The 10,545-nt window shown below is 44.2% G+C and overlaps 2 protein-coding genes across 2 annotated transcripts; both read right to left on the bottom strand.

The window, feature by feature from the left end:
• Positions 1-2,266: 2,266 nt before the first annotated feature.
• Positions 2,267-4,345, bottom strand: LOC119730838. The gene is made up of 2 exons (XM_038203889.1): positions 3,378-4,345; positions 2,267-2,743 (listed from the first exon to the last, which is right to left on the bottom strand). The coding sequence occupies exon 1, from the start codon at positions 4,299-4,301 to the stop codon at positions 3,627-3,629; it is 675 nt and encodes a 224-aa protein (XP_038059817.1). The 5' UTR covers positions 4,302-4,345; the 3' UTR covers positions 2,267-2,743; positions 3,378-3,626.
• A 3,508-nt stretch (positions 4,346-7,853) lies between these two features.
• LOC119730084 (paraneoplastic antigen Ma2-like) lies at positions 7,854-8,642 on the bottom strand. Its single transcript, XM_038202869.1, has one exon. The coding sequence runs from the start codon at positions 8,640-8,642 to the stop codon at positions 7,854-7,856; it is 789 nt and encodes a 262-aa protein (XP_038058797.1).
• Positions 8,643-10,545: the final 1,903 nt, after the last annotated feature.

Genomic DNA, 10,545 nt, shown 5'->3' with positions numbered 1-10,545 from the left:
GGAGATTATAGCAAAATACTTCTTGTACCAAACATTTCTTATTGACTTCTAACTTCTGTTCATAATTCTCAAAATTAAATAGATGACGCAACACTTGTTAGACAGTTACCAACATGTGTGGATCCAGAGGGGGGGGGGGGGGGTTGGGGGGTTGAACCCCCCCCCCCCCCCCCCCTCCCCCGCCATGCCCTGATCCGGCAAAAAAAAATAATAACAAATATTAAAGTGTTTAAAAAAATAAACACATTAAAGAAAATTAATGTTGCAAATTACTTGCGACAGCAAAATTCTTTAAGATCTCGTTCATGATCTTGTTATGGATAATTACCTTTTTCAAACTTGTGAATTCTGTTTCACATCAAGATTGTTTGCAATGATGTGAAGTGTTGTTTAGCAAAAATAATAACCAAGATTTTGTTTTGCACATTGTAATGAATTTTTCTCAATGTTGTAAGTGAAATTTCCGATGCTGTGAAAAAGACTGTTGGAAGGTATCCCTTCAGAGCCACCTCACTTGTTGTCATGGAGCATTTAACTGGGGGTTAGAATTATGAGCCATATGCAGCTTTTCTCAATGAACTCAATTTTTCAGCCAGTGCAAATGGGGTCAAAGGGAGCCATCAATTTTGTCCCCAGTGCACATCTCTATATATATAAGAGAGAGATTTACTCGGCCTCCGAGACGATGTTTGCTCCTGAAAGGATCCGAGACCGCGGGCTCCCGCGGCGCCAAAATCGCTCCACGTCCGTGGAAAAATACGGAGGGTGTCTTCCGCCGAGTCGGACACTTCGGGTCGTCCTAATTTTCCCGTACGGACCGGCGATCCGTTTCGTCGATTTTTCGTGATTGCGTTTTGCACAGGAATTTGCCGTCGTGTGCGCTTTCACGTTGACTGCCTGGCCGCCCCCTGTGCTGGCTTTTCTGCGAGTCTAGACTTTGCGAGGTCAGCGAGGTCAACGTAGGGGTTTCGTTTACGTGTTCTACTTGGCCGTTCTGCAAAAGCGTTCACCAAACGGTAGTATGGGGTGACCTTGACAAAATATTTTTTCTCCATGGTGCGTGGCCACCAAGTGTCCCTATATTCTTTCCTATGCTTTGCTTGCCGCCCCTACGCCGAGTGCAACGAATACTCAGAAGGACTTCACATTAGTATGCCTTGCGCGGTCTGACCAATCGAAAGTCTAAACTGCGTAGTACTTCCGGGCTATGCGTAAAACCGTCGATGGCAACGCATACTGCAGCCTGCTCCACACCCTGGAAACGAGGTTGGGTCTACGGTGCTCGCTATTTGAAGTACAAGCATTGTGATGTGCATGATAGAGCATAGGGCAAGCTCTATGGATAGAGTGCTGTTGCTTCCATCAAGGCTGAGCCACGTTTTTGTGATGTTCGCTGCCCGCCACGTATAATTCAGTGTCGCGTTAAAATTTCTAGGGCCTGTTTTGGGATCAACGAAGGATTGATGCATTGCTTCAAATATCGCGATCTTTGAAACTACGTTGCATAAATAATAATATCCATTGGCGGACGTTGTTGGCTGTTTGGCCTTGCTTGTGTTGTGGTTGAAAGGCCAACTTATATAAATGTTGAATTGACTTTTTCCACGCAGGTCTCGCAAATTGTAAAAGTATCAAGTTACGGAAGTAAACAAAAAAAGAAACACACTAACAATTTACAAGAAAAAACTATAACAAACACAAATAACTGGACCTCATTTTAAAAACTTTTTTCTTTAACTATGTTTATAGAATATTAAAATGTCAAGGCAAGTCTGATTTCATATTCATTCAGTGGCTACACACAAGCCCTTCAAGTTTTTTCCCAACCTTTTCCCGCCAACACAACTTGACACCTCTCCAGCCGCCTAAGGCTAGCGTCCACTCACCTGGCGAAATTGATAGGCAAAGGAAAATAGAGTCGTGTGTTCCCATGCAACAAAGCATGTAGTTTACAGCCACACCGCACAATACGATTGTTTTAATTGGTTGGAAAAAATATAATTAACCTACTTTTTCTTATCGTGCTCAGGGAAGTATTTTAGCTTATTTTGTTGTTTTTGTGGAACCTACAACAATTTTCAACCATATCTTTCAGTCTTGATTCTATTTAACTTATACATAACCGGTGATTATATCAACTTCATGCTTAGTAAGATCAGCTTCACTTGAGACAGAATTTTTGCCAAATAGTATACCAGATAGAATAACCATCACTGTATGTACATGTGTAACCGTTTAGAGAAGGACACAGGAGAATAACAATAAATTAATTTCCAATCAGCTTTTATTGTGTAACAACAATTTCGTTTGGCCAAACAATTCAATCAAAATACAATCAATGTTTAATTAAAAGGATATGGATCCACGATGCTCAAGTAATACACACAAAAATGGGCCCAATGATGCGCACAGTAGATGGCCGGCCGGCAAGAAAGTCAATGTTACTCTTGGAGCTTTCAGTTCCAAAATAGTGACGTCCAGTCAACCGACTTGACTGAACCGGTGACTCCAACGAAGTCAGTAAACTAGCCCGGTACTGCAAGGCAGACGAAGTCGTTGGTCTCCTTGAGTAGGCTCACTCCAGTAGTTTTACGGAGCACCTCTGATGACCACTGGCCTACTGTAGTAGTTTCCTTTACCAGGTGAACTTCAGATCTGGCAAACGTCAATCAGGTGAGGTCGTCCCTTCAGTTATCTCAACGAGAGACTAAGAAGTTCTCACTTGTATCTGAGAACCTGAGAACTGAGAACAAAATACAATACAAAACATGTACATAAGGTACAAAACCTAATATAGCCACGTGCACGTTTTTACAAGCTATACACTTTTCAATGTGTGTCCATTCCAATACACACTGTTTATAGATTCGTTGCAAGGGCATGCAAATTACCATAGCAAAATGTATTTACAGTTACAGTTACCCATGCAATATATTTCAACTGATCCACCATGAATCTATCATGAGCACTAAACAACTCTTAACCAGCGCAACAATCACTTTAATTATTTCCAATAATTAACAAATCTAGACATGCACATGTTTCAACTACGCATGTGTACTAATGTGCATGTAAACTAACATTGACCCACTGCATTTGCAATCGCAACAAAGTTTGTCTGGGAAAACAAATCAACGGAAATTACTGCTTTCCCTGAATAACAAGAAGGCACAATAAATGCAAACAAAGAAATATAACCCAATGTGAAAAGCTACACGTCAACCCATTTTCTAATCAAAAGCTAGCACTTAAAAATATCCGATTCAAACCCCTATATATATCCCAGCATTACACGCGTTTCCCAAATAAACGTGTGCTTTTACACAGCATGAAAAGTCATTAATTCACACCCCTCAAGTATAGGAAATATCACACACCTGAGAGCCAACAGTATGCTGAGCAGAAATAACGGATTCTTGAGGCACACAATAGGTTGATGATTCGCTCAAAAAGCGACTTTACAGCAAGATGATTCTGGATAAGTTTGTCGAACAAACTTTTATCGACAAACAAACTTCGTGAACAATGGCGATGGCAAGAAAACAGGCGCGTTTTTAGCGAACGCTTGAGGGAGCTACATCACTTCTCGCGACTCCTGGAAAGCAAGTGGCTACACTCCCCCCTTTCTAAACATGTTGTATCGTCCCGATAACATGTCTGTCTGTAGAGAGAAATGATCTACAGAACTCCGGAATCCAACTACTCTGCGCGTTAGCCTGTACTGCTCTACAAGTAGGTTGACCCAACATATCATAAGTGTATCGCTTTGGTGGTTGCCTATTCCTAGAGGGACGTGAAGGGCGACTCTGCAAGGACCCTTCATCCTCTTCAGAATCTGCGGGATGTGGATCACTGATACTGCCCTCCTCAGACTCGGACTCAGCTACTGAATCAAGAAAAGAAGACTCACGGCAAGGAGCTTCAACCACTGAGCTGTTGGGGCTACCATCATCAACAATCATCCCAGTTCCATCTCCAAGGTCATCGGTTTCGTCTGAATGTACCCCACCGCCATCATGCTCAACCTCTACAGTAGTTTTGATTTGAAGTCCCACTTCTCCGAAGCTTTTCTCCTCATCAGAACTTGATACATCTACAGCCCCGGCTGCTTTTGAAGTAACTGTGGGGATATTGTCAGAACATGTGGACTGGCTAATAGGTGTGGGTACTTCTGAACAAGAGGTAATACCCTCTTCAGTGAGAGTCTCTGTCACACCTGTGTCGCAAGTCGTCGTCTCTCTCAACTGATCAGTTACTTTCAGGGCTGTGGAGGTACCTGTATCCTGCTGTACTGAACTCATTGATGGAGTTAGTGGAACAGTTGCAGGAACAAATACATCAGCATCCACTCTCAGTCTGACCGGATCCATCTTTTCACAGCCTGGTTTCATACTGGTTTCTTGACTTTCACTCAGGTCCACCCGTGTCTCCTCAACAGGGTCCAGCTGATCAGTAACCTCATTTGGATTTCCAACTTTAGGCCAAATGAGAACTACTTCCTGATCTTCATCAGGGTCAGTAGCGTCATGTTCCTCCTCACTCTGGACTGGAACTGGTACTGGTGAAGGTTTTAAGTTTGACGTCCGCAGTTTCTGGGCAACAGGTTTTGGAACCTTAGAGGCTGTAACCTTGGGGCTTACTTCAGGAGCAATACCACCAATTGGTAAGACCATGTTCCTATGCAGTGTTCTCAAAATACCAGGTCGAGACTCAGACTTGACCCTGTACACCGGCATATTATCATCTGGGCGGCCAACAACAACATGCACGTCTTGATTCCATTTGTCTGCAATCTTATGAGGGCCTTTGAAACCTACGTTCCTGACGAGTACCCTGTCACCAGTCTGCAACTCACTCCCTCGCACTTTCACATCATAACGTTGCTTGTTGGCAGCTGCTGATTTAGCAGATTCCTCTGACGCACGTCGATAAGCACTCTCCAGGTTACGTCGGAGATTTTGGACATACTTTGTGTGCTCTTTGTGGGACACGCCATCTGGAGCTGTGCCAAAACACACATCAATGGGAAGTCGAGCTTCCCTTCCAAACATGATGTGATAGGGGGAAAACCCTGTGCTATCATTTCTTGTGGAACTGTATGCGTGAACCAGGGGTGCTACAAACTTGCTCCAAGTATGCTTCTTGTCGACAGGCAAAGTACCCAACATGTTGAGCAATGTGCGATTAAATCGCTCGGGCTGTGGATCGCCCTGTGGGTGATACGGAGTTGTCCTGGATTTAGACACCCCCAGAAGAGACGCAAGCTCCTTTATAAGCTTGTTGTCAAACTCTCGCCCCTGGTCTGAATGAAGGCGTTTTGGGAGCCCATAGTGCAGGAAATAACGTTCCCACAACACCCTAGCAACAGTTCTGGATGATTTATCCCTGGTTGGCACAGCTTGTGCATATCTTGAGAAATGATCGGTTATGACTAAGATATACTGGTATCCACTCCTATCAGGTTCCAACTTTAAAAAGTCCATGCACACCAACTCAAGAGGAGAACTGGTTGATATATTCACCAAGGGCGCAGCGACCCTTTGCGTTGTTTTCCGGGAGACACACCTAAGGCAATGAGAAACCCAATCCTCTATCTCCGAAGTCATCTTGGGCCAGTAAAACCGCTGTCTAGCCAAAGCAACCACCCTCTCTACTCCCATGTGACCCAGGTCATCATGAAGTCCCTTCACTGCCTGTTCTCTGAACTTCTTAGGCAACACCAACTGAAACGTCTCCTCGCCAGCTGGACTGATGACCAGACGATACAGAATTCCCTCTCTCAAAACCAGCTTGTCAAACTGGGCTACCATCATCCTCTCTTGGGGAGTCATATCAGCCACAACTTTAGGTTTCTTGCCATCTATGACTGCTGGAAGGATTCTTTTGAATGTATCGTCGCCAGCTTATTCTTTCTTCCATTCGACTGGTTCACCAGATCCACTCCCATCTGGCGTAGAATACAATGCAGGAATAGCCTCAGTACCCAGAGCCAAGGAATGCACTAAAGGATAGGTTGGGGTTTCATCAACTTCACTGCCTGCAGAGCTTGGCAAGAGGCTGGCAGAAATAGCATGGATGACTTCAACATCACAGTGCTTTTCAGTCTCGCCACTTTCACCCTGCAATCGAGCTTCCAGGATGTGGATCTTTTCCTTCTGATCGACAACATCCAAGTTTTGGCAGACGATCAAAGATCCTACCCAGCCGCTTCTCCATCTCTTCCAGGGTTGGAGCGAATACTATGATATCATCCATGTACACCAGGACTTCATCAAAATTCAGACCTGACATACACTGTTCCATCAACCGTTGGAATGTTGCTGGTGCTCCCTTAATGCCTTGGGGCATTCTCTCGAACTGGAAAAAACCAGCTGGACACACAAATGCCGTCTTTTCCTTGTCTTGAGGCTTCATTGGAATCTGGTAATAACCTGATTTCAGATCTAGCACTGAAAACCATTTACATCCATGTAGACAGTCAAGAGCATCTTGAATAACGGGAACTGCATACTGATCGGGCAAGGTACGGGAGTTCAAAGTCCTGTAATCTACACAGAGTCTCATCTGGCCATTCTTTTTACGGACGATGACAATTGGAGATGCATACTGACTTTTGGATTCAGTGATCACTCCAATATCCAACAGTCGCTGCAAGTGATCCCTAAGATCCTTCAAGTCAGCCGGGGACACACGCCGAGATCTCTCGCGGAAAGGCTGCTCGTCACTTAGTCGGATTTCATGTTGAATTCCATCAGTGAGACCAACATCCCACTCGTGCTCGGAAAAGATCTCTGACCTCTGATGGGCAAGTCCTAGAATTCTATCACGCCACTCTTCACTGATGGGACCCCACTTGAAAGGTAAGTTAGCAAACTCTGTCCTTGTCGTCGGTCGATCATTTCGGTGTGAATTTGACGAGTCTGATGGACTTGCAGAAATTTTGCCACTATTTGCACCCTTGCTGCAGACAGATTCACTTCTCCAGGCAGGTATGAATGCCCCTGCCAGAGCACACTTGTTCGGCAGCTGTACACTTTTCCCTGTTGAATTCAACAGACATACGCTGACTCTATTGAATCCAGCACCAACTTTTACCAGGGAACACGCTACGTCCAAACCACCAGGCAACTTGCGTGGCACAGCAGCATCAATCAGTACAGTAGTTTGTCCTCCAACTCTGTTACGAAGTGTGCCAGCTACAGTCTTCATTGAATTGGCAGGAATTGTAAGTGTACCCCGAGAATGAAACTTTATGACTCCAATGCGTCCATCAGATCGAACCCTTTTGGAGAGTTCGAGGTCTCTGTAAATCTTGGCACAGGTTGGGTGTACATCCATTTGTCCAGTCGTGGCTACTCTTCGGAAGTCTCCACCAAACACAGCCTGGTAACAATTCCGCAGTACACCAGAATTGGTACCAACAACCAACTGGTGCCTATCTGAATCTCTGCCATCTGGCACCACCAATGCCAGTGTCAGAAAAGACTCGTTTGTGCCAGAGAACCCGACATCAAGCCCAATTTCAACTTGGGTCCACCCAAGATATGGCATTGTGCCACTTCCACCATGCCACAAAACCAAATCACTCATTGGATACAGGGTCCTCCGCAGTTGCTGGAAGAAACTGTTACATATGAGAGTCACTTGTGACCCTGTATCTAACAAGCAATGGGCTATCTTTCCATCAACATAGCCTTTCACAATCAGCTGCTCTCCAATTAAACCAGCAGGAATATCTGTGCCAATTGTACAACTGGAATTGGGCCTTATTCTTTGGGCTTCTGGGCGGCCCCCCACAGATGCCCTGTCCCGTTTCCCTGATGGATGAACTTGATCAATGCACTGTTAACCTTTTAAACATCAGGCTCATTGGGGCATTTCCCTTTATAATGCCCTTCTAAGCCACACTTGTAACAAAAGTTGGGTCGGCTGTTTGTAGGAGTCTTCCTTTTCTCCCCAACTTCCTTGCTACCTGCAGATTGATGGAATGTTTTGGCCTCCTTTTTAGGAGCATCGACACTACGATGAGACATTTTTACCATCTGCTCAGCCTCCTCACGTCTCACCATTCGGAGGAGTTGAAGGTAGGTGGGGGGTTGTGACACTTTTTCCTTCAACTGCAAGTTAACCAAAAGCATCTCATCATAAAGAATACCCTTGATGAACTGAGAGAGCAGCAAGCCATCATTCTTCTCTTTCTCCACTCCACCCTTCCTGATCAATCTGCGAAGAATATCCTGAAGACGAGTCAAGTACTCTGACGGTGTCTCCCCTTGCTTCTGATGGGATGAATGAAATAGTACATGCAACTCGGTTGCAGATTCTGTACCTCCAAAAGCCAACTCGAGAGCACCCAAGTAATCTTCAGAAGTTGCAGCTTGTTGGTCTCGTCGAAGATCAGAAATTATGTTCGCCGCTGGAGGGCGAAGAGCTTCCCTAATTCGCTTCCTCTTTTCCTGGTCATTCTCCTCCTCATCCAGTTGACCCTTCGCCAGCTCAATCCAGGTGTCAAAGACATCTTCATCTTTGGCTGGTGTTTTGCTTCCAGAGAATGGCCTAAGTTTTCTGCTGCTGTTGAGTGTGCAACGTGCCAACGCCTCCCCCAACTGGTTCGCATTCTTCTTCTCTTGAGTTGTCGGCATCAAGCCTTTCTCGACAAGATCCTGAATCCTCACCCGATTCTTGACTACCACTCCCAACCGGTTAATTTTTAGGAGGAGGGCAGTACGACATCCGATGCCTCTTTCTCAAACTCACAGAGCAGCTGGGTAGCAACATCTCTCTCCCTCCGCGATACACTCATGATGTGCTGTACGGTTTTAGCGAGAGCGATCAGGATGTCTTCGGTTGTGTCAGTGAGAATGCCATCTGCTTTCAGGAGGAGGGCATGGCTCGGGCGGATATCTTCCTTCTTACACCAATCAGTTATCTCAACCTGCGAAGGAGCTTCGCTTGCCATCGTTCACTCGGTTTTAGAATTTAACTATATGGATGAGATAAGAAGCTAGAAAAATGCTCAAATTTAAAATGGGGAAAAACAAAAAGAATTTGTAACTGTTGGCTCTCAATACATGTGAACAATCACCTTCTTAAATTTACAATTTTACAGGCAGTTGTACAACAAACAAGGTTATTTTTTTTTTTTATAAATCCAACCCTAAATAAATGTGTCCTGGCAAGATCGCCAAATATGTAACCGTTTAGGGAAGGACACAGGAGAATAACAATAAATTAATTTCCAATCAGCTTTTATTGTGTAACAACAATTTCGTTTGGCCAAACAATTCAATCAAAATACAATCAATGTTTAATTAAAAGGATATGGATCCACGATGCTCAAGTAATACACACAAAAATGGGCCCAATGATGCGCACAGTAGATGGCCGGCCGGCAAGAAAGTCAATGTTACTCTTGGAGCTTTCAGTTCCAAAATAGTGACGTCCAGTCAACCGACTTGACTGAACCGGTGACTCCAACGAAGTCAGTAAACTAGCCCGGTACTGCAAGGCAGACGAAGTCGTTGGTCTCCTTGAGTAGGCTCACTCCAGTAGTTTTACGGAGCACCTCTGATGACCACTGGCCTACTGTAGTAGTTTCTTTACCAGGTGAACTTCAGATCTGGCAAACGTCAATCAGGTGAGGTCGTCCCTTCAGTTATCTCAACGAGAGACTAAGAAGTTCTCACTTGTATCTGAGAACCTGCGAACTGAGAACAAAATACAATACAAAACATGAACATAAGGTACAAAACCTAATATAGCCACGTGCACGTTTTTACAAGCTATACACTTTTCAATGTGTGTCCATTCCAATACACACTTTTCATAGATTCGTTGCAAGGGCATGCAAATTACCATAGCAACATGTATTTACAGGTACAGTTACCCATGCAATATATTTCAACTGATCCACCATGAATCCATCATGAGCACTAAACAACTCTTAACCAGCGCAACAATCACTTTAATTATTTCCAATAATTAACAAATCTAGACATGCACATGTTTCAACTACGCATGTGTACTAATGTGCATGTAAACTAACATTGACCCACTGCATTTGCAATCGCAACAAAGTTTGTCTGGGAAAACAAATCAACGGAAATTACTGCTTTCCCTGAATAACAAGAAGGCACAATAAATGCAAACAAAGAAATATAACCCAATGTGAAAAGCTACACGTCAACCCATTTTCTAATCAAAAGCTAGCACTCAAAAATATCCGATTCAAACCCCTATATATATCCCTGCATTACACGCGTTTCCCAAATAAACGTGTGCTTTTACACAGCATGAAAAGTCATTAATTCACACCCCTCAAATATAGGAAATATCACACACCTGAGAGCCAACAGTATGCTGAGCAGAAATAACGGATTCTTGAGGCACACAATAGGTTGATGATTCGCTCAAAAAGCGACTTTACAGCAAGATGATTCTGGATAAGTTTGTCGAACAAACTTTTATCGACAAACAAACTTCGTGAACAATGGCGATGGCAAGAAAACAGGCGCGTTTTTAGCGAACGCTTGAGGGAGCTACATC

Source organism: Patiria miniata, unplaced genomic scaffold, assembly GCF_015706575.1.
Source record: "Patiria miniata isolate m_02_andy unplaced genomic scaffold, ASM1570657v1 HiC_scaffold_22, whole genome shotgun sequence".
Classification (NCBI taxonomy): Eukaryota; Metazoa; Echinodermata; class Asteroidea; order Valvatida; family Asterinidae; genus Patiria; species Patiria miniata.
Note: the sequence above shows the minus strand (reverse complement) of the source record. Positions and strands in the feature narration are given on the sequence as shown.

What these genes read in the sequence shown, in the direction of transcription:
- LOC119730838 (XM_038203889.1), bottom strand. Translation starts at nt 4,301, where the DNA reads ATGAGTTCAGTACAGCAGGATACAGGTACCTCCACAGCCCTGAAAGTA.
- LOC119730084 (XM_038202869.1), bottom strand. Translation starts at nt 8,642, where the DNA reads ATGCCGACAACTCAAGAGAAGAAGAATGCGAACCAGTTGGGGGAGGCG.